At 41.4% G+C, this 27,953-nt stretch overlaps 1 protein-coding gene across 1 annotated transcript; it reads left to right on the top strand.

Annotated features, from left to right (window-relative positions):
- Positions 1–2,001: 2,001 nt before the first annotated feature.
- Positions 2,002–27,272, top strand: doc2d (double C2-like domains, delta). Its single transcript, XM_034538308.1, has 10 exons — positions 2,002–2,389; positions 2,893–2,972; positions 3,567–3,641; positions 7,097–7,206; positions 12,829–12,955; positions 13,165–13,221; positions 13,912–14,036; positions 23,071–23,152; positions 23,405–23,501; positions 26,257–27,272. Exons 1-10 carry the CDS (start codon positions 2,002–2,004, stop codon positions 26,394–26,396), a joined length of 1,281 nt encoding a protein of 426 aa, XP_034394199.1. The 3' UTR covers positions 26,397–27,272.
- Positions 27,273–27,953: the final 681 nt, after the last annotated feature.

Genomic DNA, 27,953 nt, shown 5'->3' with positions numbered 1-27,953 from the left:
TTTGTAGCAACATGCTGTAAGTGATGATTTGAACGCGGGTACCCAAGCAGTGAATTGTGTTGTTACATAAGAGCAGTGTGAGGGACGCACTGAGTGTACGTATTGAAGATGAGAGCGGGCTGTTTGGGGTCTTTATGTATGCATGTATGGTCTTGACACGTCTGTTTCACAGAGAGTCGACTTACTGTAAGTACTGTGACTTACCGTAGTGAGGAAGGAGGGACGTGCTCTTGGAATTGCAAGTTCACAATTGAGTCGAGTCTTGTTCCGTTCAAAGCTTTTGTCAATCGAGCCAACACACACACACACACCATCCATGTCTAGTGTGTTCAGTATATAGCGATGTACGTCAGCGTCTGTCAAAAGGAGGGACTCAATATGTTGTATGATGTACTAGAGGTGTGTTATAGCAATTCTGATGTAAACAATGTCAAACAAAAATGTCTATATGTTCAGCCACGCTGAGGAGGAATCACCTCAGTATCTGTTTCGTTCATTGTTTTTATGGGTTTCTACCGACCTACCACTGGGACAACTTCAACGTAATGCCATATTCTAATCTATTGGCAACATGCATACTGTATATGACAACATACAGGAGGTACGTGATCATTTAAACAGGGAAATCCCACTCGTTCAACAGCATTTGCTATGAAAATGGGGTGGATGTTAACTAGAGCTGAAACAATGAATTCATTAGATGAACGGCAGAAGATTAATCTTGATTTTTGATGAGCGATTGATACTTTAAGTCAGTCATTTCTTTTAACAAAATGACAATAATTCTCTGCATTTTTCCCTGTTTTCTGACATTTGACAATAGAATAGTACTCGGTAGTTGTAGCCCTTGAGTCAACGCTGAGTTTTCACTGCAACACAAGATGAATTACAGCCAATTAATTTCCGTTTACACAACAGATGCATCAGTCAAAAACTAAAAGGGCAACATTATTTCATTTAGGGGGAAGAATAGATCTGGAAATCACAAGACTGCTAAACACAGACGAAATGCACGGACCTAAAGGGACAGAGGACTCAAGTTACAAGACAGCTAATTAATGCACATGCAATATATAGATGGGGTTACAAGTGACATGCATCATAAAATGATCTGACCGTGTTTGTGTCATGCAGTGAAGGTGTAAAGACCTTTTTACATTTTTGTTAGTGTTTTTGATCTTTACCAGTGTAATGTGGGACGGCACCGGTAAACAAAGGGAACAGGTTGAGTTTCATCTCTGTGATCCCTGAAATCAAACCTGTTCTTGAAATAATAAAGACACCATGTCACGGGGGGGGGGGGGGTGCATAAGAGAAAACATGTCTTCAGTCTCTCTAAATCACTGTGAGGAAAATAGGAAAGCATTTGGCTTAACAAGGTTGGAGTTTTGGCAACAGTTTTTTCGCTTCATTTGGTGACAATTATGTTAAGGACTGGGAAAGTCTTCAAATAGTATTATGTAAATATTGCTCAGGGGACTTGAAGATGAAAGAGAGAGAGCGAGAGAGAGAGAGAGAGATAAGGGAAGGATTAGAATGAAGTGCAGATACACAAGTGACATCACTTGTTCGTACTTTACAGCACTACATTTGAATAATAACTCAGAGCACAGACTTGGTGTGCTGACACAATGTGTGAGTCACACTTGAAGTGCCAAAGGTTCTGGCAGATTCTATTTTGGCTGTTGAGAAATCAGATTTTGCATCAATGGATAGAAATAGAAACATCAGTTTTCTTAAGATGTTTCAGATGTAATGTTGTTGTTATTTTTAACATATTGTCAATGTTGACTTATAATAATGTTGGATATAAATGACCCCTGGTGCTGCTGAAAGTGGAGAGTTGGACACTGAGGTGTGATATGACAATTATTTTGTGTTTCTCTTCTAGTTCTGAGCCTCTTGTCTCTCCCCTCTGCTATGATCCCAGCTGTTATTCTCACACTATTCTTTTCTTTCTCCCTTTACTTTTTCATTCCACAGTCCCGTTCGACAGTCCACATGAGCGTCTCCAAACCCCCACCACCCCCCTCAACCTCCCACCTGGCCATCCCCCCTTCCTCCAACTCCACGTCTTCCTCATCTGCCTCCTCCCCCTCGGTGACGCCCCACCCCACCGGTCCGCCCCCTCCCTCACCGGTCAAGATCTCTATGCAGGAGCACTTTGCCATCAACGTGTGCCCGGGCCCCATCCTCCCCATCCCACAGATCTCAGACTTCTTCCCGCGTTTCCACGACTACCCCTGCACGCCACCGCCTCCGAGGGAGAAGAAGATACTAAAAGAGGAGACTTTCAACGGGGAGACGGGTGGAGGATACAAGGAGGGGGAGAGACTCGGGGACAACGATGGAGACAGGGAGGAGGCAAACGACTCTGATGATGAAGACAGTGAGTTCTGATGAGGCTGAACAAAGCTTAGTGGTGTAAAAGTTGTCTTTAATATTGTGTGTAGATGTTTATTTATGTGAAATTTAAAAAAGACAATGCAGAAGAAAAACAACACCTCCAAATCTTAAACTTTAGAGAGGAGAGTAATCTTATTTTTCTTTTTCTATTTTTTTACTCAATTTGTATTCATGTATTCTCCTCTGACGCACAACATATGCTTTCAGAGTAATTGTGGAGTCGAGCATTTTCCAAGAGTGTTTGTCACTCCCACTTTATGTCACACAGCTTTTCCAATGATCTATTAGACATTGTAGCCATAGTGGGACTCAGCCTGCAACGTTTCTACTCATTCCCAAACAGATCAATTCATATTAGCCAGCATCATGTTTTTTAGAGGCCATCTGCTACAAATATGACTCAGAGCCTTTGAGTCTGTGTGTGTGTCAGACTGAGTTTCTGTCCCTTCACTGGCAGTAATTGCCGCGGTTTGTGTTGTTTTTCAGCCTACCTGGGAACGTTGGAGTTCACCCTGCTCTTTGATCAGGAGAACAACTGTCTTCATTGTACAATTCAGAAGGCTAAGGTACACACCATTTTAATATCTTCTCCATATAAACAAACTTCTGTGTGGTTGCATAATCCTCCTTGAAGTCCCAATGAAAACAATTCTCCTGTAAGGCGTTCACATTTGCGCGAGACGTCAGAATGCTTTCTCTCAACCTTTTGAAAGTAGCGTGTTTGCCACACACCCTCTGCAGTCAATTCAAGATTAAATCATCTCATGATGAAATGAAATGAAATGTTGGATAATGTTGCTCTGTTGCTGTGGCAGACACATTTTGATTTGGCCATCGTGCATGGACACAAGCCTTGTGTACATATTGTGTACTGACACATGATGTTAATTATGTTAATCTCACTGACCGGTTCCCTTGAGGACAACACAAAGGAGTCAAGGATGGTAGAAAATAGTGGCATGGAAAGATGCGCCCAGGAGCAATTTTGAGATGTAACTACAGAAGAAGACGTCTTTCATATCTTCTGGTTATTTTTTTGACCCTGTCAGTTGTACAAAGTGTTTGAGGGCATGGTGCCATTACCTTTGACAGTACTGTGTGTGTGTGTGTGTGTGTGTGTGTGTGTGTGTGTGTGTGTGTGTCTGTGCTTGTGTCCACAGGGACTGAAAGCCATGGACTCCAATGGACTAGCTGATCCATACGTCAAGCTTCATCTTCTCCCCGGGGCCAGCAAGGTCACTGCTCCAACCTTACCTCAGTGGCAATTAACGTAACATGCTACCACACTGGGCTGTCCCAGACACTGACACTCACTCTGCAAAGTCCCACATCACACAAAAGCTGCTGACAAAAGTCTAAAAATAGGAAAGATTTTATACATTATTCAACTAAAGAGAACAAAAAACAATTATTTACTTAATGAAAAAAAAAATCCCTTATTGATTCAAATGCCAGGAAAAGGTCAAAATGCTCTTGCAGAAAACATAACATGGCTGTGGACTAATTTATTGTGTCTATTCAAGCCATTGAACGGGGAGCATTTTGGTGGGTTACCGCTTAATTTGGCTCGTCTAATGCTCAGCTTTATCGAGCACAAACACGTTGTAGTCTGCTGCACCGCTCTTGTCTTGTTTTCAGCTCAAGAAGCAGGGAAGATAAGGCTTACCACAACAGGAACCCCCAGCTACGGCAGAATACAACCTGTTGTCGGCCATTTTGGCTCAAGGTTGACACGAAATGAGGTAATGATAAGTGCGGGGAGGATGCTGAGCCAAGATAGGTTGAATAAGGCAACTGTCTGAGGTCTAAGGTGCTAACAATGACGACGTCTGGGAGATTTGTGTCCTCCAGCCTTCCCCTGTCTGTTTTGTCTCCCATTGTTATCGCTCTCTTTCCCCCACTTTCCACCCATATCTCTGTCTCTATCGCTGTGACCCTCTTTGACCTTGAAATACCAACAGTGTGTGGAGAGAGGGGAGACAACTGAGAGTGAGAAAAGGGGGAGAGAGTGGAGGGAGGAAAGAAGGAATGAATGGGAGGGAGAGACAGATGAGGGGAGGACAGCAGCAGGTGGTTGTCATGGAAACAGGGAGGATTGTTACACGGCTCACGTCAACAGGCAAGTCTTGATGGGAGGGGAAAGGAGTGGTAGAGGTGGGGGCGCAGAGTAAGCGTCAATGAGTAGGTAAGTACCAATGAACAGCCGTTTGTTAAATACCCACCAAGCGGGGGCCACGCCACTTGAAAAGTGGAAGCGTGCACGTGTAGAGTAATGGGGTATAGCGGACGCGCACCTACACACCGGCATCATGTCCACATTCAGACTAGGCAAGCAAACGATGCAGTGAGCAATCAAGAACAAAAAAGGGTTTCAGTTTGTGCAAAATAATTGAGTTGTCAAAACACAGAGAGCAGAGGCACACGCCTCCTCTGCCCCACTCATTTTGCTTCTCTCTCAGTCTCTCACGCTCCAATCCAGTACATGATCTTTAATCAGTATAGAGTCCTGCATGCTGTCTGTGTGATGTGGAACATGCACTGCAACACATGTGGCGCATGACCTTGCGTATATGCAGGAACTTGCTCAGGCTTTTAGTCACAGTCACACAGAGACTGCTTTCCTTCTCTGCCACTCCATCCCTCATTGTCACACACAAACATGGTCCCAGTAATCACTAGAGCCTCTGTGTTGGTCCTTGGTATTTTCATTGTTCCCTTTCTACCCGATGTGCATGGATGATTCCCTCAAAGCCAGACTCTTCATCCACAGCTCTGGGAAGTAGGGCTTGAGAGAGAGAGAGGGAGTGTGAACTAAGTAAAAAGATGCACAAACAGATGGAAAGAAAGAAGGGAGAGTGTGATAGACAGATGGAGGGCGAGAGATAAAACATTTAGAAACGGATGCAAAAGCACCAGTGCAGAGGGGAAATAGAGGCAGAGAGAGGGAACTGGTATTTTAAGTGTTTGTAGATGAAGCATGTTAAAAGTTTTAAAAAATCAGCCCAATTCAGACAAACAGGAGTGGTTATTATTTGTGAAATAGGCCATTTGTTTTGTTGAGCTGTGCTGGCACACATACAGCTGTGCAACACCGCTATAAGTCGTGACTCTGCCTGTGAACGTCTCCTCCTGCAAATTAATGAATCAAACAAACGACATGAATCGAATACGCTTGTTCCCTTCATGCAGTGAGCGCCGGGGGGCTGACTCTTGTAGATAAGCCAAAAGTTTCCAGCAGAAAATTGAGAATAAAAAAGGGACAGCGAGGAGAGTCTGACTGTGACTTTGGCAGAAAGGAAAAGAGGGAGAATGGGAAGAGGTGTTTATCTACGAGGCTTCAGACATAAGTACGAGTATTTGGAAAGAATATTCTCCACCAGATGGACAGTCAGTAAGTACATATATACTGAAGCTATGCATGAACGCCAGTAGTGGATGGTCCTTTACTTGAATAATATTAACAATACCATAATGTCAAGTAAGAAATAATCTATTACACATAAAGCTCCTGCCTACTTTAGTAAAAGTATTAAAGTATTATGAACCAAAAAAATGTTAAGTATTCATTTTGAAAGAAAAAATGTCTGAGTGGTTATTGTAAAATTGGGTACTTTGAATTGACACATTACAATGTATGCAGCATTTGAGTGAAACTGGTCCAGATATTTGTCACCACTTTATATCTTCTTTGAAATTTTTTAAGCTAAGGCTGTCGATGCTCCATTTTTTTATCAAATCCCATGAAAAGACCAAAATCAACAACGGAGAAGTCCTTCTCTCAATACCTTCAGACTCCTCCATGCCAAGCTGTGGCACTCAGCCCCGAGCAAAATTCTTCTTTCTGAAAATGCAAATCTTTTATATGTTTTTAAATGGGTCACGAATACATACTTTCAAAGAAATGACTCTCCAAAAGCTGAGCACATTAATTCTGATTGAGCATTAAACTGAAGCATGAAAATAGTAAATAGTCCATTAGTTGGGGACTATTTTAAGTGGCGGATTAATATACATTGTGACAGGACATTCTTGATGTGGGATTGGCTACTGTGCCTGTGGCTTATTGGTGTGTTTTGAAGGGGCACTCCACAGATTTGACAAATGAAGGTCAGTTTAGTCGTCACAAGCCTGTGAAAACGGTTGTATAATATATTCTGTGGCTACAAAGGGAGCTCTCTAAAATCAGAAAAATAGCCCCAATGATAACACTGATGAGTGGAACCCATTTAACACATCAAGCAGTTAGTGTACATTTCCTCTTTTGGAAAGCTAAAATATGTCATGCTGAATGAATGTGCAATATAATTGGCTGCTGTGTTGTGTTTGAGACACAGTGCTTTTTTTGGAGGTTTGGCTATCATGTTGGGGAGGAGACAGACAGGTGAGGCGAGGGAAGCCTTGCGTCCTCTTACTCTCCTCTACAAAGTAGGCAGCAGATGTCTGCAATTTCCTGAGGGACAGAAATAAATGATGGTTCGCCACTCTTTCTTTGTCTCCGTTCTTGATCTTTTAGTGTCACTCGTTCCCCTTCCTTTTCATGATCTTTTATTCTCTTTCTCTCGTTCTGATCCGACGAGTTTGCTTCTTCACCCTTGAAAAATTTTTTCATTCCTCTTTTCTTCTTTTGATCTTTTCCTTTTTTTCCTTTCCATAAGTTTCTTTTCATATTTCTTCTTCTTTGTCTCCTCAGGCAAACAAGCTACGCACAAAAACCCTGAAGAATACACTTAACCCAGTGTGGAACGAAACGCTGATGTACCACGGCATCACAGCAGCCGACATGACCACCAAAACGCTCAGGTAGGTGCTCCTCTCTGACTTTTACCACGGACGGTAATTAGCACTATTCCGCAGACAGCCAAATGACGAGTCTATTATGCGGAGGATGAAGAACCAATGCTCCCAATCCTCCGGTGAACTGCCAGCAGCCATCTTTGCTTCCCAGTGGGATTTTTCCGGGTAATTCATTATTTCAGCCAGGCGACGCAAGCCAACTGTTCCACTTGCTGTTGCTGCGGTAACTGCTCAGGTGTTGGCTGTGCGGTGAGTCTCCGCCTCCTCCTTCCTACAGTGATTGAGGTCAAGCGTAGCCATCTTGGCCCAAAAAGTCTGACGCACTCCTGTCATCCTCCTGCATGTGTAAGTTAATACAGAGACAGAGTTTTGAGTGTGTTTTGTTTGTGAATGTGTGTGCTGCGTCCAATCAGTGTCAGTTTGCTCAGCAGATTCATAATAGGGTTGGATGGTATTGTTTATCCTGAGGAAACACAAGCATGGATGCACACACACACACATACATGAATCCCGTCTGCAGAGCACACACAAATGCAGGCAGTCAGGTGTGTGCGTATCCTCATGTGTATGCCAAGGGCAATTACTTGCAGGAAAGACCCATGCATGGCTCTGTATGTAGCGAAAACACACACACATACCAAACAACACGCGTCCTTGAGCTGTTACAGACACACATTCATAAATAACATTTACTCTCCCTCCCTAAAGACACACACACACACACACACACACACACACACACACACACACACACACACACAAATACATACACACTAACGACAGCATGAGGTCACACCCCACAAACTAGGAATCCCACCTGACCTCTGCTCAAGGACATTGCACACAGACACAAACCAGCATGGGGGGCTCTGGGAAGCCAAAACGAGGAAGAGGAAGAGGAGGAGGTGTGTGTGACCAGCGTCAAGCAGAAGAGGAAGAGAGAGAGAGATGTGATTGCCAAGATCAACAAAGAGAGCAGGGGGGAAAGTGTGAATGATGTCAAGTGACAGATAAACCGGTGTGAAAGAGGAAACTAGGGAGGTCAAGATTGAGGAAGATGACAGAATAGAGGGATGGAGGGAATCCATAGGTTAATTGAAAGAGAGACACAGAGATTGGTGTGTAGTAACATGGATAACGTGATGAATGAGGAAATTAATTTAGCTGAAAAAAAGAGCGAGTGATGGGGAGGAGTTTACTCAAAGGGGAGCCGAAAAACGAAAGAATGAGGACAGTGAGAAATTCGCAAGACAGCAAGCGAGCAGGTATGAATGAAACGCTGTCTGACAGCGAGGAACAGGGGGGAGGCAAGCAACAGTCAGAGAGAGAGAGAGAGAAAATCTGCTCAAACTCTCTGTGGATGTGTTCAGGTGCCAGCAAGATTCATCAACCAATAGACAGACTTTGTTCTCATTACTCCACAGAAAGCAGCAAACAGTCAGAGAACGGAGAAACGGAGAGGGGTCCCCGTAGAGATGTTTACTCATGGGGCTGCGCCTGCTCTGCCAGTCCGAGCAGGGCGCAGAGGAGGGCAAGATGTACTGTTTGATCCCCATGCTCTGTGAACTGCTGAGCGGGCCGGCTCTATCCACACTCCGCCCATCTGTAGACCGGCCTGAAGGCCTGGACAGTGCAAAGTTTATAGTTAAACTGGGCCATACTGCAGTCAGAGCAAACACATTTGATTCTAGACGACTGCGTTTTCAAGTGAGAACAATGATTATTTCTAAGCGGCGCTTTTTTAGTGCATTTGTTAGTGTTGTATATTGTAATATTCTAGACAAACCCCTTTCTATGTGAAGTAGTGGCATTTAGGACATATTTGGTTTGCATTAGCAGTAATTAACGGTAAACAATAAGGCTGCTTTCAATTGGATTGTGCTGGATTATATTCATGTATCGTTTCCAAAAACATTTAAAAATAATTTGCGGGAATGGCGGACTATACTACTATACTATTATGTAGAGCAGTACTTACTGGGTGTAAATATGTTTACTAGCTATTGCAGAAAACTGCTGACCATATAGACAGTTATACAACTTTTTAGTACGAATGCATTGATACCAACATTTGAATAATTGTTCGATATTAACTCAAATATCTGGATTGGGTAATGACACTGGGGCCGAGCTATTCAATTAAATGATATGTTTTTACACTATTACAAACTGGAATATGAATTCCTTTTTAATTTTTGATCAATCTGTTGCTGCATTAAAAAGGGTTACACTTGAATTGTAATTTCAGAGAATTTGTATTTACATATTTACATCATTGCTGGTAAATTATTTTTTATTTAATAGTAAATACAAATTCAGGAAATCAATGTTTCAGCCAAGCCTGGTGTTGCCTTGCACAAGAGTGCTTCCAGTATCTTCCACACACAGTGAGACAGATTATTAATGAAACACTGGTATCCGATTGGTACTCGGCATTGGCAGATACCAACAACCGTGGCGTCGTTATCAGTATCAGGACTGAAAAACAGATCTGTGCATCCTTGATGACCCGTTTCTTTGGTGGCAAGTCCATTCTGCTGCACTGCTCTTGCACTGGAGGATAAATGATGTGAAAACATTGATGCCTTGTGTAAAGAAGAGGGAGAGGACTGGTTTCATGCATTTATTTATTTCACCATTCATTCACTCATTTGCAGCTACAATGATTATATAAAGCCATTATATTGATGCAAAATGCACTTAAATAGAAAGGGATGACTGGTTATGAAATGGCTTGGAGAGAAAAAATATATTTCAAACTTGTAACCACATTTTATTAATATTCTGTATTCAACTATTCCTCAGTGTGCAAACTTAATCTTTAAGGGCCAGCCTGTTATTAAGAATGAATCAGCCAAGTAAACTAATAACTAATGTCCAGACTTCACGGTTGGCCTCATACCGGCTAATCCTTTAAATGGTGCAGCACAACTGCCTGAGGTGCTTAAGTGTTGAGTGAAAAATCAACTGAACTGGAGTTATTTAGTCTGTTACTGAGTCGTTCAATTGTAATTGTCTCATTTGAAAGAAAGTTTTACTGATTTCCAGTAAAAAATCTGTTTTTTTTCCAGTGCTGATTTTCTAGAAAATAGCCGAAACATGAGAAACTGCACTTGGAACAAATAGATTTAACGGTTTCCTTTTGAAGTCTGAACAGTTTTAGTTGCTCCAAAGATAATTTTACTGCAGGGAGACCGACATTTGAAATTAGGTCCACACTTATCTAGTGGCTGCAATCTGCCTCTGCCTTTGGGCAAATAAAGTCATTTAAAATGTAATGTAATGTGGTGCTTCAATCCCTCCCCCCATTGAAATGGCTCAACGCTTTTCATTGCCTTTTTAAAAGATGTAGAGAAAAATGTAGGTGAATTGTACATTTATGACTTTGGGGAGAGTCTCATCTTTAAGACTCTTTGTGGCTTTTATCACTAAAATGATTTTCAGGCTGGCAGTTAACTGAGGAGAGACGGAGGGTGTGCGTGTGCGTGTGTGTGTGCGTGTGTGTGTGTGCGTGTGTGTGTGTGTGTGTGTGTGTGTGTGCGTGTGAAAGGACTACCAACATGATGTCAGTGCCAGGTCTAGTCTCTCTCTCAATTTCTTCCCTCTATCTCTCTGCCCCTGTCAGACTTCTTAATAGACTCTCACTGTCCTCGGCTGTGGGGAGATAGGGACAAATATAGGACTTGATTTGGTATTGGATGGAGGGTGAGGCTGAGACTGGCTGCTGGATGCCTCAGGTGAGATGTATAGTCTGGTACTATGGAAGGGAAATGTTTGATTAGGTGTTAAATGTCAGGAAGTGTGATATCTTTGGTTGGTGTTTCTATATGCATTGCTTGTGGCAATGTCAGTCAGTTCTCCATATTTGCGGACAGAAATATCTCAAAGACTATTGGCTGATATGTATGTTCTCCAGACAATTAATCTTCTTTAAACTTTTTCTCTAGCGACACCACAAGGTCCATATTTGTGGTTTTGAGCGAAATGGTTCAACAACTAATGCGTTGCCATGAAATTGTGTACAGGTATTCAATAATAATCATCCCGTACATGTTGTCATTGCATTTAGCCCACAGCACTGGTGTGCCTTCGTACAGCTCACTGGTAGAAGAAGGCTCCTCAGAAGAAGACGGCTCCTTATATGCCAAAACAATGTTTTGGCATATAACACACTGTATTATTAGCATTTACTTAATATCTGCATATATGTTTAGATGCCAAATTAAATATGTGTTTTAATACCAATGAGCTCCATATTTTGTGGCAATGATCCTTTAAAAAACTATAACAAATACCTCAGCCAAGGTCATCCTTGTTGTCATCAAAGTCATCTTTTTGTTCACACTTGTTTGGGACCATTAAAGAGAGAATTTCACAAGTACAGACCCCAAGCAGGGGTGCTAAAACACCCGGATTATCTAATGTAACTCATGAGGCGGAGTTTGTCAGCGACTCCGCACTGAATTTGGCACCACAGGTTGAACAGACTCCACGAGCGTCTGTTTAGTTTTTAGAGGAATTCTATCGATGGAACATAGTGGGAGAGGGTGCGAGGAAAACGGGTGGAGCGTTTGAACTGAAGAAGCCAAAGGTTTGGGCGCAACTGGTGTCATATTTCACCATAACCTTCAACTCATCACAGACACCAGCCATGTATGACAGAGCAAAGGCACATAACTCATCTGACAGCTGTGGTCATGAGTCAGAGTTATTCTGAAGCTTCTGCTAGAGATACTCATCCGTTATGACTAAAAGGCTGGAACCTGCATGTCAAACGTCCAAATGTCAGAGGGACAGGAAGAGAACAGGGAGAGGGGGAAGGTGTGTGTGTGCGGGGAGCCAGAGAGAAAGGTTGAGAATAGACCGTGAAGAGCGAGGTAGAAATCAAGAGCGGTGACAGTCCATCTGGGAATATCTGAGCACAGAGGGAATATTGTAGCAGGTGATGGGCTGTACTGTAGCTGAGGGAATATTCACCCTCCATCAAACATCACCATGAGTTTAAGTAAGTGTGCTCTGTGGAGGAAATCATTTTACAGAACTGTAGCAGCATAAACCAACTGATTCAGTTGTCTCTTTTTCAATTTAAAAAAACAACCATAGAGACATAAATGCATGGTTGTCGACTCAGTCTTGTTTTGTCTTTTTACGCCCTTTTCCAGTTACGCCCCGAAAAGTAACCTTGAATAATAAATGTAACACTTAGTGTATGCAGATCAATTCATAGCAGTCCTTTAAATTTGTTTTATTAGCACAGAACACAACAATGTATGTATTTTTAACTGATTACCTTCTTGAATCAATCTCTTTCCTCTTACACGTTTCAATTACAACAAATTAGTGTCTGATGGAATAACAGCCGAGAAGCAAAGGGTTGAAAACCTTTTGAAATTCTCTGTGCTCTTGAGCAGTTAATCAATTCCTTGTCATTCACGAGGCTGCTCCCGCGACACCACCAGGAACCCTGCTTTTGTTGCAGATGGAGAATACTTCAGACGCACTTTGGACATATTTGCCAGTCTATGAGTAATGAGCAGAGCATAACGGCGTATCATCTTTAACTTTTTACTGACTCACCCTATTCTCTTCTCTGTATCTCTGTGTCTGAATGTGTGTCTACGTGCGAAGGCTGTGTGTGTGTGACATGGACAGACTCGGACGAAATGAATTCATTGGAGAGGTGAGAGTGGCTCTGAAGAAACTGAAAGAGGGCGAGAACAAGCGCTACAATATGGGCCTGGAGAGAATTGCACAGGTAAGTTCATTATGTGTGCATGTGTGTGTGACCATGCACATAAACCAAATGGGTGTCTGTGGATATATATCAAAATGTGTCCTATCTCCATTGTTCATGTTTGCCTGGAGACTATCACTCCATTTAAAATACTGCATTATAATGTGTAATAGATATTCACCCTGGGCCTCCGTGGGCTATAACCATCATGTACCTCTTTCTCATTTCAGAATAAAGAAGCTAACAATCAAATGGTGGAGCAGGGAGCGGTCGTGACCGAGGAGGAGGTAAAACTACCATCAGCTTTATCATCACGATCTCATTATAATCACTATCCACCAAAACATGGCTCTCTGTAAGTTCCTATCACCCTCCTATAGCTGATACATTTGATCTTTTCAGAAATTGTAATGTATTCTCTTTTTACGATCTCTAAAGGACGAGAAAGTTAGATTAGGAGTTTTTTAATCGGTATATGTTTCCGAGGCATGAATACTAATTATCTAATGTGAAGGGAAACTACTCACAGGACTCCCTACAGCAACATGTTGTAAATTACACCAAGGCTGCTTGTCCGGTGTATTCCTCCTCTGGTGGTTGTTATCTAATTTCTCTTCATGATTTTCGAGACAGCGGCTAATAGCTTTTGGTCTCTGATTAGTCTCAGATTAAAAGGAGAAAGGAGCAGAGTCATTTCACTGGTCTCAAATAAAGCCTTTAATTACATGCTTCAATTTAAATACCCAAGTTGGTCGTATATATAAATATAACGCTTTATCCTAGGTAGTTAAAAATAATTTAGCACATTTAAAAAAAATGTATTCCATTATGATTGTATCAATGTTTTATTTGGGTTTGCTTTGAGTGAAACGTGTATTGAGAAACTGTATTGACCCTGCTGCAGGGTTCCCCACTGTGTATTGACTGGAGAGGGAAACAGGGGCTGTGTCTCACACTGTTGTTTTCTGTGTCCCCAGCGTGGACGCATCCTGGTGTCACTGTGCTATGACACAGAGAAGGGCTGCCTGCTGGTTGGGATCATACGCTGTGCCCATCTGGCCGCCATGGATTCCAATGGCTACTCGGACCCCTTTGTCAAAATGTAAGTCATGCTTGATATTCATCATCAAAACCAGGTATCCCACAAATTATGCTCATATGTAGCTATTCTGCATTCGCAACTCACAGTGGTTGTATGTTCTTATTGTACGGTGAAAAGTCGTGGTGCATAGGTTCATTTCTACATTTCTACATGAATCATTTCAAAGGCTTGTCTCTGAGTTCACTGCCTGGAATAGTCATGTTTTCTTACTGCATACAAATCTAAAGCCCTTGTTTTCCTGACTCTCTAAGGTAAATGACAAGTGCAACTTTATCACAACCAATAAATAGACTCACGACTATATTTATGGGAAATTGAATTTGCCATTAATTCCTTTCTTATGACAGAACAGACATGTTCTTTTTTTCACTCAGGTGTGAATCCTTGGGTTGAATTTTTTCTTTCTTAATATTTATTTTTCCCAAGGAACCTGATAGAATATTGGGATGTGCATACACGACTACTGTATATGGCCGTGATCTTTGACCTGCAGTGAACATGTTGGAGATAATTAGGAGTTTTTTTATGGACTGTTTCATAGACCCTTTTACAGTTTATAAAGAATGATGATATACATAAGTGTGCACACGCACAGGAAACAAGTAATAGCTTGACAAGCTATGCTAGGGCATTAACCACCAAAGATTGCAAATGCAACCTAAACAAATGTACTTTACAGACTTGTGTACTATTAGTGAGTGTGTCAGCAAGTTGACCAATATTTAGTGGCCAGATATTATCATTTATTTAGTGAAGAGATCTAGTGTGTAAATGTTACACCAGGGTTGAATTATGAGCATATAAATCACTAGATTCTTACAACTACGTTCTCTGTGGTCATGTACAGAATGTCAAATACTATGACATAGACTCAGAGTTGTATGTTTATTGAGTTGTAAAATGGATGCTACAAATAAATACAAGCATTTTTTAACAGTCCAGTGGCAGTCAGCACATTTAATAGCTTGCAGCCATAGACGCCACCAATGTTTCAGTATAACAAGTGACTGTGTTAACTGATGTTAACTGATGACATTTGAATGCGTTATGGTTGCTCGCAGTGACGGCAACTGTGGAAAACACAAACAGAACATGTAGGTGTCTTCTTAAAAGCCTTTAATCACTGTTAAGTACATACTTATCTCTTTTGTATTAGCTACGCCAACCATTTACTAAAGTACGAATGCATTCAGCTGAAAGTTAACATGGTCGCATGTTAAACTGATACACCTGGTTCTCTGAAACAGTCGTGATCCTGACGAAATTTTGTAGAACTTAAGTCTGCAATGTGAATATTGATTCTGACAAGCGAACATGCAACAACCAGACATTTTGATGCTGTTAAGGGTTTTAATTTAATGTCTAAAGCTTACTAACGCGTCTGATGGCTGGTGCTAAATGCCACTACCGTTGCCAACATGCACACATATTTTTGATGACTCTGCTGTAAAAGGGTCTATGCGCCAAAATAAAACGTACTATGCTCACATTAGTCTGTGGATTTTCCCCTGAGGCTTGTCAAGGCTAGCCTCACAGCTTCCCAACAAGTCCCACCTTGCAAATAGGAGCTGCTCACAGTTGGAACAATTGTCCAATTAAATTGTCACAAAGAGCGAAAAGTATGTCTCTCCAAAGAAATAATACTTTTTATGGTTTGTTTTCTGAGGAGTTTTTGGAGGTGTTTTATCACCAACCACCACTGTTTTTCCATCTGTGAGCAGATCCTCAATTTCTTGTCTACATTGTGTTACAAAATAGTGTGCAAACAAAAAACAAAGAAGCCAGACATTCACTTGTTCCAGCTTCTTTAAAGTGAGGATTTGCTTCTTTGCTCTTTTTCATATCATCGTAAATACAATATCTTTGGATCTTGGATCGATGTTCCGATAAATCAATTTGCCTTGGCTTTGAGGAGTTTGGGATTTCCTTACATTTTATAGGTTAAACAATTAAGTTTAACCCATTAATTTTTTGTTTTTCCCATCATAGTGTTCTGCTATTTTGTCAGACTGAGCTTCTCTCAGTCAATGCAATGGTTTTCAAAGGAAAGACAAAGTGTCCAGCACAATGCACACCTGAGCCGACCTGCCTGTAAGGCATAGAGGTGGTGACAACAAAACCCACACAACTCAATCTCTGATCTGTCTGGTGCATTGAAGTACCAGCAGTGCAGGGAGTGAGAGAGCTCCCACACAGGACAACTAATCCTCTAGCTCAGCGATTCTCAAATGGGGGTACGTGAAGGCACTCCAGGGGGTACGTGAGATTTGTCAAAAATATATTTAAAATTAGCATTCATTCAAAAAACCTTTTAAAAATAGTTTCTATAAATATATATGTATGTTCGTAAAAAATAATTTTATACATTCTATATAAAATCAGACGTATTACATATTTCTCACTGGAGAAAAGGTTGAGAACCACTGTCAACGCCACCTCCAGTAATGGGAGGCTTTCGAGGCACCTCCAGAATGCTGAAATTGCTTCGAAAGGACATTTTAACGGCTCTTATGTAGCTTTTAGTATCTTCAGTGGATCCAACATGTATTTCTTCTTTGCTGTTTTCAACCAACCTCTTGACAGGGAATTCTATTAACTGATTAGCCTCTCGTCTAAAGTTAGCTGGGATCCGCTCCAGCCCCCCCCCCCCCCACGACCCTGAATAGGATAATTGGAAACAGATTATGGATGGATAGATAAAAGGATTGATGGATGATTAGCTTGTTTGACATGCACAGCTGCATCACACATTTTTCGAGATCTCGGAGATGTTTGCCTCTGCCGCTGCGACCGAGACCTACCATTTCTCTGTGTAAATCCTCAGAGAAGTTCACATGTATGATCACAGAACTATAAGCCCAGCTCTACATGAAGAACTGGCTGATAATGCACAGTTAAGAGAGGCTGTCCACTCAAGAAAAATTGTAATGATGGTCGTTTCTACAAATGCCCCAAAAAATGACATTTGTTTACAATGAGGTGACGAACTCCTAAATAGCATAGGAAGTATGACTTGTTTGTTGTGTTGGGATGTTGCTGTAGAGCCACAAACAACTTTAACACGAGATACAACTGTTCATTTCCCATCGACAGTCAACATTGGTTTCTTTTAACCATGGCCAAGATAGTTACGTAACTTTAGACACGTGGATATTATTGAACGTATGAAGTAATTTTTACTCAAACCATGATGTTTACGAAGAGTTGGCGTTTCTATCCCCGTCCTGTGCACATGTAAACGTGTCCTTGGGCAACACGCTGGACCTAATTGCTCCCAATGGTCGAGCCATGTGTGTGTTTCTGTTGAAAGATTAATGAGAGAGAAATTGGGAAGCGCCTGGGGGAAAAAAGGCGCTTTACAAATTTAGCAAAATGTTAACCCAAATCTCTAAACCTAACTACTTATTTGTCTGTACACCTAATCAACCGTTGAAGTCCCAGTGAATTGGAAGTCAAAACAACTTTAGCTTCTGTTTTGTGATGTACTGCCCAGAGTTAAAGAATATTTGAGTGGTGTACAGTTAGAAGAGGGGTTTAAATAAAATAATTTTTATTTGATTGGACCACTAAAAGGTGGGGGAGTTTATACTGTAGCTATAGAGGGCCAACAATAATAATAATGGATGAATGATTCTGTACTTGCCCTCGATGGACTGGCGGCCTGTCCAGGGTGTCCCCTGCCTTCGCCCTATGTCAGCTGGGATAGGCTCCAGCGCCCCCGCGACCCTAATGAGGATAAGCGGTATTGAAAATGGATGGATGGATGGATGGATTCTGTACTATCTCACGTAAGCACACACCATGATTTGTTTTGCATAAGAAAACATGGCTGGATTCTAATATAAAAATATGAAGGAATGGCTTCTTTTTTTTTTACCACGTATTGTTAAATAGGTGCACAATTATACTGAGGATGTGATCTGAAGGGGTTAGAAAGGCATTTTTCAATTCATGTCGATGATCTTAAACTATAGTGGTGCTGGATCAGAAAACTCTACTATGTGTCGTTCTAGAGGGCATGGATGAAGAACTATTGTGTTGTTTTAATTAAGAGGGCTTGTTATAGATAGAAGATGGGAGGCAGAGGAAGGGAGGTTTGGTCTAAATGAGACGGCTACATGCTACATTCATTTTTTTTTTTCATCCATTAGTCTGTTGTGGAAAATATTGAGCAAAACTTTATCACCACTCACCCACAGTATTGGGATTTTAAAGGTCGTCTGAAGTTTCTGTCGAGCGATGAGAGAAATAAGAAAAAAAGGAACTTCACGTCTTGTAAAAAAGAAATCTCTTGCTCAGACACACATGGATATTTTTCTTCTTTCTCTCTGAAGTACCGATTTGTTCCTCTACTTTAAAAGTGATGCCTTGTGCTTTGTCGGATTTCTTTGTTGCACAAGGTTTTTTTGAGTACATAAAAAAATCTGTTCCCATTCTTTCTGTCACTTTTTTCTCCTCACATACTATATTGCATTTTATTCTGTTTGTTGTCGTCCTCCTCTTGTTGGGCATCCTTTCACCGGCTGTTTCATTTTGTACACACTCTTTTAGTTTACATGACTTTGTTGAACGACTGCTCTGATTCCTATTTCTGGCACTCAAGTTGTTTGGATTTTCCACTTGCCTGTCTGCCAAATTTTCCTTTGTTCTCTTTTGTAACAGGGTCGCTGCGTCCATCCCAGAGAGCTTAGTTTCCCCCATTTTGTGGTTGGTCTGTAGAGTATATGTTATTTTTTTCATGATTTCTACCATAAACCCAACCGTATTGCACTGAAGTTTTTGTGAAGTTAACTTCAAACACACAAAAAAACATAGGGGTGAATGTATTGCTGGCATAAGTGAATTACGTCTCCAGGGTATACTGAGCAATTAGGTCGACAGAAGTAATGAATGAATTTGCTTCGCTAGCTTTCTGGCTTACTTCACTGTCAGAGCGGTGATGTGTCCTGCAGCTGTAACACCAGCAATCCTCTGGAGGAATCTGTAAACTGATCTTGATGCGAGTCTGTCTTTATCCGTGCTGCGTGTGTATGTCCGTGTATTTGTCCAGATCGCTTTTCAAATGTGTGTTTTCTCTCTCGATCAGCCTTTAGAAGTCACCCAAGTGACACAAGGTCAGAATTATCACAGAACTAATTTGTCTTTCGTTCAAAAGGACAAATTAGCATTTGAAGACTAAATGAGTTTACATCTTTCAGAATGACCCACAATGACCCACATTCTTCGTCCTTGCTCTTCACACATTCCCGTAAATGTTTAAAGAATACATTATTCTGTCAGGAAAAAAGGGGATGTGAAGGCAGAAAAAAAGTGCAAAACATGTCAGATATTTTCTGCTGACCAAGCACGCTGCCAAGCTTCACAGTCCTGTTCTCCCTCTGAATGCTTGTGTGAAGTGAAAATCATGACTCCTCAGCAGGCATATATTTAGCTCCAATTTCTAATTGGCATTCATCACATTTTTAGTTGTTGCCTCTCAGTGCCCTCTCATTGGTTCCCGTTTTTAACCCCCGCTCCCTCAACTTCTATATTTTTGTTGTTGCTATCTCTCATTCACAGTGATGGGCTCGCTCTTCTGCTCGTCTCTCCCTCGACTAAACCTGCTGCAGAATGGTTTCAAGTACCAAAGGCTTGTGACCTCGGCATTTGGCAAATTGTCATGTGATTAAGTTATGAGGGTCCAATGACATAAAGGCCAAAGACAGATGACAGATGAAAATATGTAATTGTACGGCAACAATTATTGCAATGGTACTGACCAAACGTAACATTTTAGCTTGTGTTCTAACCTGTCCTATTATATGACCTGATTTTGGTTCATTTCATTTGCACATAGAAAACAGCATAAAAGCAAATGTGAAAAAGATAGTAAAATACTTGTTTTGTTTTTTAAGGACAGAAGAGTTCAAGAAGCCAAAGACATTTTTTTTAACTTTTTTGTTCAGCCAAATACAACAAACAAAGAAGCTCCTCTTCCTAATATCTTAAGGTCTGCATTTAGCTTTCCGGTGCCCTGGTGTAGAGCGTACGCAAACCATTAATTGTATCATGAATGGAAGCTGTGTTTGTACAATGTCCGTGTGCAAGTCTGCGGCATCTGTATTGTAAGATACATTGGAAGATATCTATGTCTATTTTCTAAACTGAGACTGCTGAAGCCTTGTAGCTTAGCGCCATCTGAAGCATTTTTCAACAGAACAAGGACTATGGATTTTGTCCCTCATGTTTTAATTCAATTTCAAGTCAATTCAATTTATTTTGTATAGCCCAAAATCACAAATTTGTCTTAGAGGACTTTACAATCTGTGCACATACGCCATCCTCTGTCCTGGGACCTCACATCAGATCAGGAACAACTTCCACCCAAAAAAGTCCTTTAACGGGGAGAAAAAGGGAATAAACCTTCGTGAGAGCAACAGAGGAGGATCCCTCTCCCCGGATGAACAGAAGCAATAGATGTCATGTGTGTAACAGAGTTACAACACATTCTATGAATATAAAAGACATTATTAATATAATGAGTAGACATGATGAAAAAGTTAAAACTATCACAAATAAAGCAACAGTGGATAAAATACAGTTTAGGTTTTACAGCATTAAGGAGGGACTGCCCCGGATGGGGAGGAGAACCACTTAAAGTGACTACTAACTCTTTCACTGTACACATGTGAATATTGTATTACTATTAAAGAAACAGAGCCGCAATACCTTTTCTAAAAGTTGTATTTGTTTTGTAGAGTCTGTGGCAGATGTTTGGAAGCTGTTGTGCTGCATTGGATTTGATATTCTCTTTCTGTGTACTCTTTACTGTACTGCTTTATCTTGTTCACCCATTGTATGCCATTCTTAACAAGTTTTCCCTTATTTGTCCATACTGCACTATTTGAGATAAACTAAATAGTTGTATGGAACAGATTGTATAGCACAGAAACATTTTAGTTTCCTGTATTTTGCTGTGAACTGCTTTCTAGGGAAAAAGCCAACATTAAGTGAAACAATAATAATCCCCACTATCTCTACGGGCCAGCCTTCCATGTTATGAATTATTATTCACATTGAATTTGCTACAGTAATTTGGGTATAGTTTGTTTGCTGCTGTGCAGAAGGAAAATAATGTATGCTATCATTATTATGGATGTTGCTGTCAAATGATGTTTCGTTATTCTGGAAATTGGAATCCCCCGACTGAGCGTCCTCGGAGCCGCATGTAAAATGTGATTTGGCACAGCTCCGCCTGAGATGTCCCCCGGGCTCTCACCTCACCCGCTCACATGCTGCCGGTCAAATAGATGCTTTGTTTGGCCGGCGCTCTCAATGGATTTCTTTCTTTCTTCTCGTTCCTTTTTTCTCAGGAAGGCATTAGGATCATTGTATTAGCACCAGGTATTTTAATGCTGATATGGTATTTGTACAATTAAGGAGAAAATGACCTTTTTTAATATACAATGAGCACCTCACTGAACCTTTGACTTGTGACAAGAAGCTGTTTGGTCACATGTCATCAACTGAACAATTATCATGGTCAGTGTAACAGGTATACATAAGTGCATTGGTAGTGTGTGCAGAATAACAGAAGCTCTCAATGTCCTATTGTCCTATGGCATTTCACCAAAGAGGAGACCGCTGTTGAAAATAATATTTAAAGATGTGTGCAGATAGAAATGCTTCATGCAAGTTTTCATGTAATTTCCACAAATTGAGACCATTTGTGTTTATTCCCCCAAAATAGCCAATGTCCTTATATTTCCCAATTTTAAATTATAATGTGTTTACTGCACCATCTGACAAGACTGGACACCTCCCACCTATATGCAGATTAGTCAACTCCTGTTTCTAACCCACCCACCTCAGGATCATCATATTTGAATGTTTTAACAAAGCTATGGTTAATCATACAGCGGTGTCCACTTGCAATCTCACGTCACATGTTGTTTAGTTAGTTTCGTAGACATGAGTGGTGAGCAGTCAGATTGTTTCAGAAAAAGTACACACAATTTGGTTTCACAGTAATATTATTGTTTCTTATACATGTACTGTTACCATCATGTGATCTACCAGATTGCAAAACCTTTGTCCTGCTGGTGTCGAACCTGAGTGGATATCGTGAACATCTGGAAAAATTCTGATATTGAGGCTCCTTCAGTCAATCCTGGTTAAGACAGATGCAAGAATATGTAAATAAGTTAAACTTACAGTAAACTGTTTGTACATCTTTTAGTTGTTGGAGGACAGACTTCACAATTGTCACAGATTGTCACTACTGTAACTTTAGCTCAATCATTTAATTTCATCAAAAATTATATTTTTTATCACTGACAACATCGAGCGCCTCAAGTCTTTGTGCCACCGTTTATCAATTCCTCCTCCTCCTCCTGTTCCTTTACCACCTCCATCATTCACTCGTTCTGATTCTGTCTCTGCAGCGACAACCAGAAGCCCATCTTTTGCATCAGCTGTCAGGCCAGGATTTGTCACTGCTTGTGGGTGGGGGTGAGGTCGGGCTAGAGGAGTGAGATATCTCACCGCCTGAACATCTTGACTCTATGAATTTATGCTGATGATGACTCCCATTGCCCTTTAGCGATCCTTCTGTTGCCTCTTCGCAGGAGGCATGATTAGGATCTTGCTGTGGTCTAGTGTCTCTCTCTGTCACGCTCTCACTGTGCCCGTCTTTGTTCAAAAGACTTCTGGTTCACAATTATCTCGGAAAGAGATTCAGCAAAGTTCACCGTCAAAACAGGGAAAAGGATTGAAAAAAAGTAACCGAATAATTCCTTTAAACTCGGCAAAAATGATTGTTCTGGCCTTCTTTAAAAGGTGAAATGCATCTTAGGATTTCTATTGTACAAATCTCGCTTTCTGTCTATACTTTCCTTGACTCACCAGAAAGCAAATCAGCGAATTTCAAAAGATTTCAAACTATTCCCTGAAGTTATGTCTCATCATGAGGTTGGACACAACCTGAAGAGTGTACGAGGTCCCAATGTATTCATGTCTTCTTTAGCTTTTGCTCTCTTTTTTCTCTCTTTCTCAGTATGTTGCAGCCAGATATGGGGAAAAAGTCAAAGTACAAGACTACAGTGAAGAAAAAGACTCTCAACCCTGAATTCAATGAGGTACGTGTTTCCTGTACTACAAATACCACAACACACCAAGCAACTTTGACTTTCTTGACTGAGCTCAAGAGCATGTTCTGTAGTGTATTGAGAATACATTTAAACTTTAAACATTCCTTCCTTGAATGTGTTCTCTTCATCAATTTGCATGTTTCTTCTGAAATTCCTCTAATTTATGAATTCAGTTTCTTTCAACTCGTATGTTAATGAATCATTGATATACATATGCTCTTTTTTGCACCACCTGCACAGGAGTTTTCATATGAAGTTACCTTGGACCAGCTGGCAAAGAAAACCCTGGAGATCTCTGTGTGGGACTACGACTTGGGAATGAGCAATGACTTCATAGGTAGGCGTAGACAAAACTGAGGAGTGGAGCAGCAACTGTGCAAGAGAGCTGGGATGAAAGCGGCGCAATTGCAGAAAACATAAAAACCAGGCCGAGCGTGGGCGGAGGGAGGAGTAAAGAAAAGAAATGCGGGAAGATGAGGGCTAATTATGAGGCTCGAGGAGAACGATTTGAAACAGCAAAGGAAAGTTTGAGTGGAAAAGGAAATCGAAACGCTTTAGAAGTCAAAAAATGATCCCCATCCTTCATGGACTTGGCACATCAGATCGCTGCTGCTTCGTCAGACTGCTTAACAGCTTTGGCATGGCCTAATGTGTATACCATGGTAATGGGGCACATGGGAGCTTAAGGAGTGGTGGGGAACTAGTGGAGAGGCACAGTGAGGATGGATTACCACCCCATGAGCTTGAAGGCCTTCAGATCAAAGCGTTTTACTCTGTCCAATGTGTGTGTGTGTGTGCACGTGCACATGCACATAAGTGTGAGGCTTTGGGTGGGTTTGGGGCTTGTGTCGGAGATACCTCGTGTTTTGATAAGCCCAGTGAGCCATTAGCCCAGCTGGGAGAAAAGGCCTTCAGCCTAACGTGCGGCCCCAGATAACGGCCATACCCCTGACCATTGTCATTACAGGTTTAGCTACATCAACCAGCCAGTTATGTTAATTGGGGCGGGGAGAAAAATGACACAGAGACAAAGAAGAAAAAACGAGTTGATAAAGAGGCCGAGAGAACATATCCCAGTGCACTTGTATGAGAGTGAGAGCAATGAGAAGCGGGCTAAAAGGCTTAGCTGAAGATATTACATAGAGGATGGCATGATGAAAGGTGAGATTTCAGAGATACAAGGAGGTTAAAACTGAACAGTGAGAATCAATGTGAGGGCAAAAGTACAAAAGAAAACGACACAATAAATCAACTGGAGGACTTGTGGGAAAGATCAATACAAAAAGAGAGATGGGAAATTTCATCTTGACCATGAATCAAATATTTTTGAGTGAGCCGTGTTGTTGTGTTATTCCCGAAGTGAGAATGCTTGACGGACTGTCGGTTTTTGGAAAGTTACTAAATTGATCGATGATCGACGAGCACTTTGTTCGAAACATATATGCTTTCAGATCTACAGTTCAGCTCGATATTTATTTCCCCACAGTTCTTGTGTATCGTCTGTCTGAGTTGATTGTGTGCAGCTGTGGAGCAGAGAGATCTGGTGCGAGGGGTAAAAATACATAAGCACACAGAGAACAGGGTGCAACCTGTGCGCGTGTTGCCACACACCAGCTCGCCAGCCAGAGTGTCAGCCTCGCCCTCCTCTGTATCATCTCCTCTGGCTCTGGTTTCTCATTCCTCTTCTGTCCCCAAACGCATGGCAGGGTGGTGGCCGTTCATCACGAGCAACCTGCAGGCTCAGAGAACACGACATCGTTCTCTGTTCGGAGGTGGTGGGAGTGTTGACCGAGTGTTATGCATCGTTCTCCTGTCGAAACTCTGTTAACAGGTTTTGACCTGCTCTCGGAGTCCTACGTGTCTGTGTGTGAAAGGAAAGGGAAGGAGGATGCAGGATAGGAGACGCTTAAAGCGGGCTCCTCTCTTCCCAGAAGCAGCGTTCAACATCAAGCTCAGATGGGTCTCGCTGATCAACAAACAAACCTTGTTTTCTCACCGCTGTCATTTTCCAAGGCGCTGTTAGAATAAAAGGCAGCATTGCCAAAATACCGTGTTTAAAACTTCACGCTCCATTAGCTGTGCAATCACAGCCAAGGGAATGGCTTTGCAATAACCTCTGTGTGACAACTGCCTGCATCTCTCTGTTTTACAGTCTGCCTCTCCACCAACGCCACCGTCACCTCTGCTCACGTTCACCTGAGTCATTTCCTGCTTTCCATATTCCCCACATCCTTTTTCAATAAATATTTTGTTATCTAAATCTCTCTGTCTTGTAATTCCCCAGCTATTTCTCTTTTTCTCTGCCTGGAGGAATTTGCCTGTAATATCTGTTTGCTTCCTGCTTTGCCAATATCTGTCTGCCAGTCAAATAATAATCATCTTTATTGACATGAATGTTGATGTACATTATTGCTGAAGGTCAATAACGTTATTGAATCGATTTTATAAAGAAAGATTAATGTCTGTCAGTCTGTCCCGTTGTTTGTTATTTTCTGGTGGAAAATAACAACATGTATGCCTACCTTCAGTTTTGAGGTAATAGTACTTCAATTTACAATTTACATTTCATGCACGTTTGTACTTTTTAAGGATGAGATTTTACTTAAACTCAAATGATAAGCTCGTAAAATAAAATACTTTTTTTTTTTAATTTATGGAAGTGGTTCTCAACATTTTTGGCATGTGACCTTTTAAATACAAGTGGTGTCTAGTTGGGTCTCCTTGTCATGCCTGAGATGTCTGATTTCTGATGAAACGCCTCATATGGTGTTGTTAACGCATCTCTGATAACAATGTATCAAATGACGATGTGAGTAAGAGGTCTCCAGTGAATCTACAGAGAAGAATCTGCAGCTCCTCATGGCTTTGCAGATCTTTTGCGTTTCAGTTCATCGTTTAGCTGTCTGGCTGCAACAGTAAAATAATACATGTCAGATTGATGCATTCATGTTGACAATTAGATCATGTAAAATACTACATTAGCCTTTCTTTCATTCCAATCCTTGATTCCTTCGGATTTCTGTCTCCTTTCATTCCCCTCCAATAATTCCCCGTCACCTTCTGATTCTTCTTCTCTGCCCGTCTGTTTGTAGGTGGAGTGGAGCTCGGCATCAAAGCAAGCGGACAGAGACTCAGACACTGGTTCGACTGTCTCAAAAACAAAGGGAAGAAAGTGGAGTACTGGCATACGCTCACACAGCAAGGAGCCCCCATCAGTGACAAACCTGACTAGATTACTTAAGACATACACACACACACACACAGACACACACTGATGGAAGATGGCTGATAATAGAGACCAAGTAAAGCAGTAATAAGAGCAAAGGATAAAACATGCAATAATGAAAATGATCATATATAACGCCAATAATTACTGCACCAAGTATTATTGTAATATGGTATTCATACTAATATTAGTGATGGTAATAAGGTGTTATCTGAATACATTTTTCTTTAGAGGTGAACCAAATTGTGGCGATGTCCTCATTAAAGTGTTGACGTAACAAAACAATACTCACAAAATTGTGCTTTAGACATTACTGTATTGTGGAAGTAGCTCATATTCAAATTTACACCTAATGAAGAGATTTGAGATTAATGTACTCAAAATTCATTCAGTGAAAGGCGCCAAAAGTATGTGCAACCTAAAGACTCATAATGTGGTATATAGTTACAGGAGAGGGAATGTTATGGACGGGTGATTCTGTACTGAGAAGTTTCTACTTTAGTGGTTGTTGATCCGATGCGAAACAACACACCGTATTATAAAGCACAAAATGATCCATTTGGTGGATTTGTACCTTTAACGTTTGTTTCAGTGTTCTTGTTCTTATATCTTTCATTGTCTTTAAGTGACAGTGGCTTTCTATACACCCTCATTTCAGACATTCACGTGTCAGTATATGTGTGTGTGAATGTGTATGTGTGTGTGCATGAGGGCTTTGAGAATATGAGTGTATACATTTTCTGTTTATACAGTGTGTGTGTGTGCGTGTGTGTGCGTGTGTGAGTGTGTGTGTGTGTATATGTATTCACGTCATGCCCCAGTCGTGTCTCAATGCAACTTCAGAGCCAGAGAGATGTGTAGAAATAATAATAGCAGTGGCGGACTCAGGGGCAGGGCGAAACAAATATAAAGGACAGGGGCACGCAGAACAGTTTCCAAGCATGTTGGCACATGGCAACATGTCTTCTAACTTCTAAGGCCACCTCAAAGGCCGCTTCAATGTGTTTTCTTCACTGGTAGGGCACCATAGAGGGCATTTTATCATATTTGATCTACCCATGGGGGTACTTTTGCAGCGTTTTTTTTTTTTTTGTCGGACAGGGGGCTCCAGTGAATAAAGGAAAAGAAAGACACATTCAAGAGAGAATTTGTCTGGTGCCCCCACCACCGCCATCAGTGGTGTGAGCGTTCCTGGCTGGGGGACACTGAAGTTGTCAATGATATGTGCCATCTCTCTTTTCCATTGCCAGACAGTCATAGAACAATTTATGAATGGAATATATCTTGTTGCGTTACCTCTGGCCGCTCTTTTTGACTTTCCTGAGGAAAAGCAGAACGGATATTGCTTTTTGGAGGTGCCAGTTGTGCCGTCGCTTCACTGCAGCTTTATGAACTAGATTTCAAAAGGATCCAGGCAGATTTGCTTCAGTCACTCCAGTTCTTCTCCCACCAGGGCTCAAAGTGGGGCGGAACTCACCAGTAAGCAGCACCGGCTCTTCAACAGTTTACACTTTGGTGGACCATGAATTTTTCTATCGCACCCCCACAAGTTGCCGGTATGCT

Source organism: Cyclopterus lumpus, chromosome 1 (assembly GCF_009769545.1).
Source record: "Cyclopterus lumpus isolate fCycLum1 chromosome 1, fCycLum1.pri, whole genome shotgun sequence".
In the NCBI taxonomy this organism is placed as follows: Eukaryota; Metazoa; Chordata; class Actinopteri; order Perciformes; family Cyclopteridae; genus Cyclopterus; species Cyclopterus lumpus.
The sequence above is the reverse complement of the archived record's forward strand: the minus strand, read 5'-3'. Positions and strand labels throughout refer to the sequence as shown.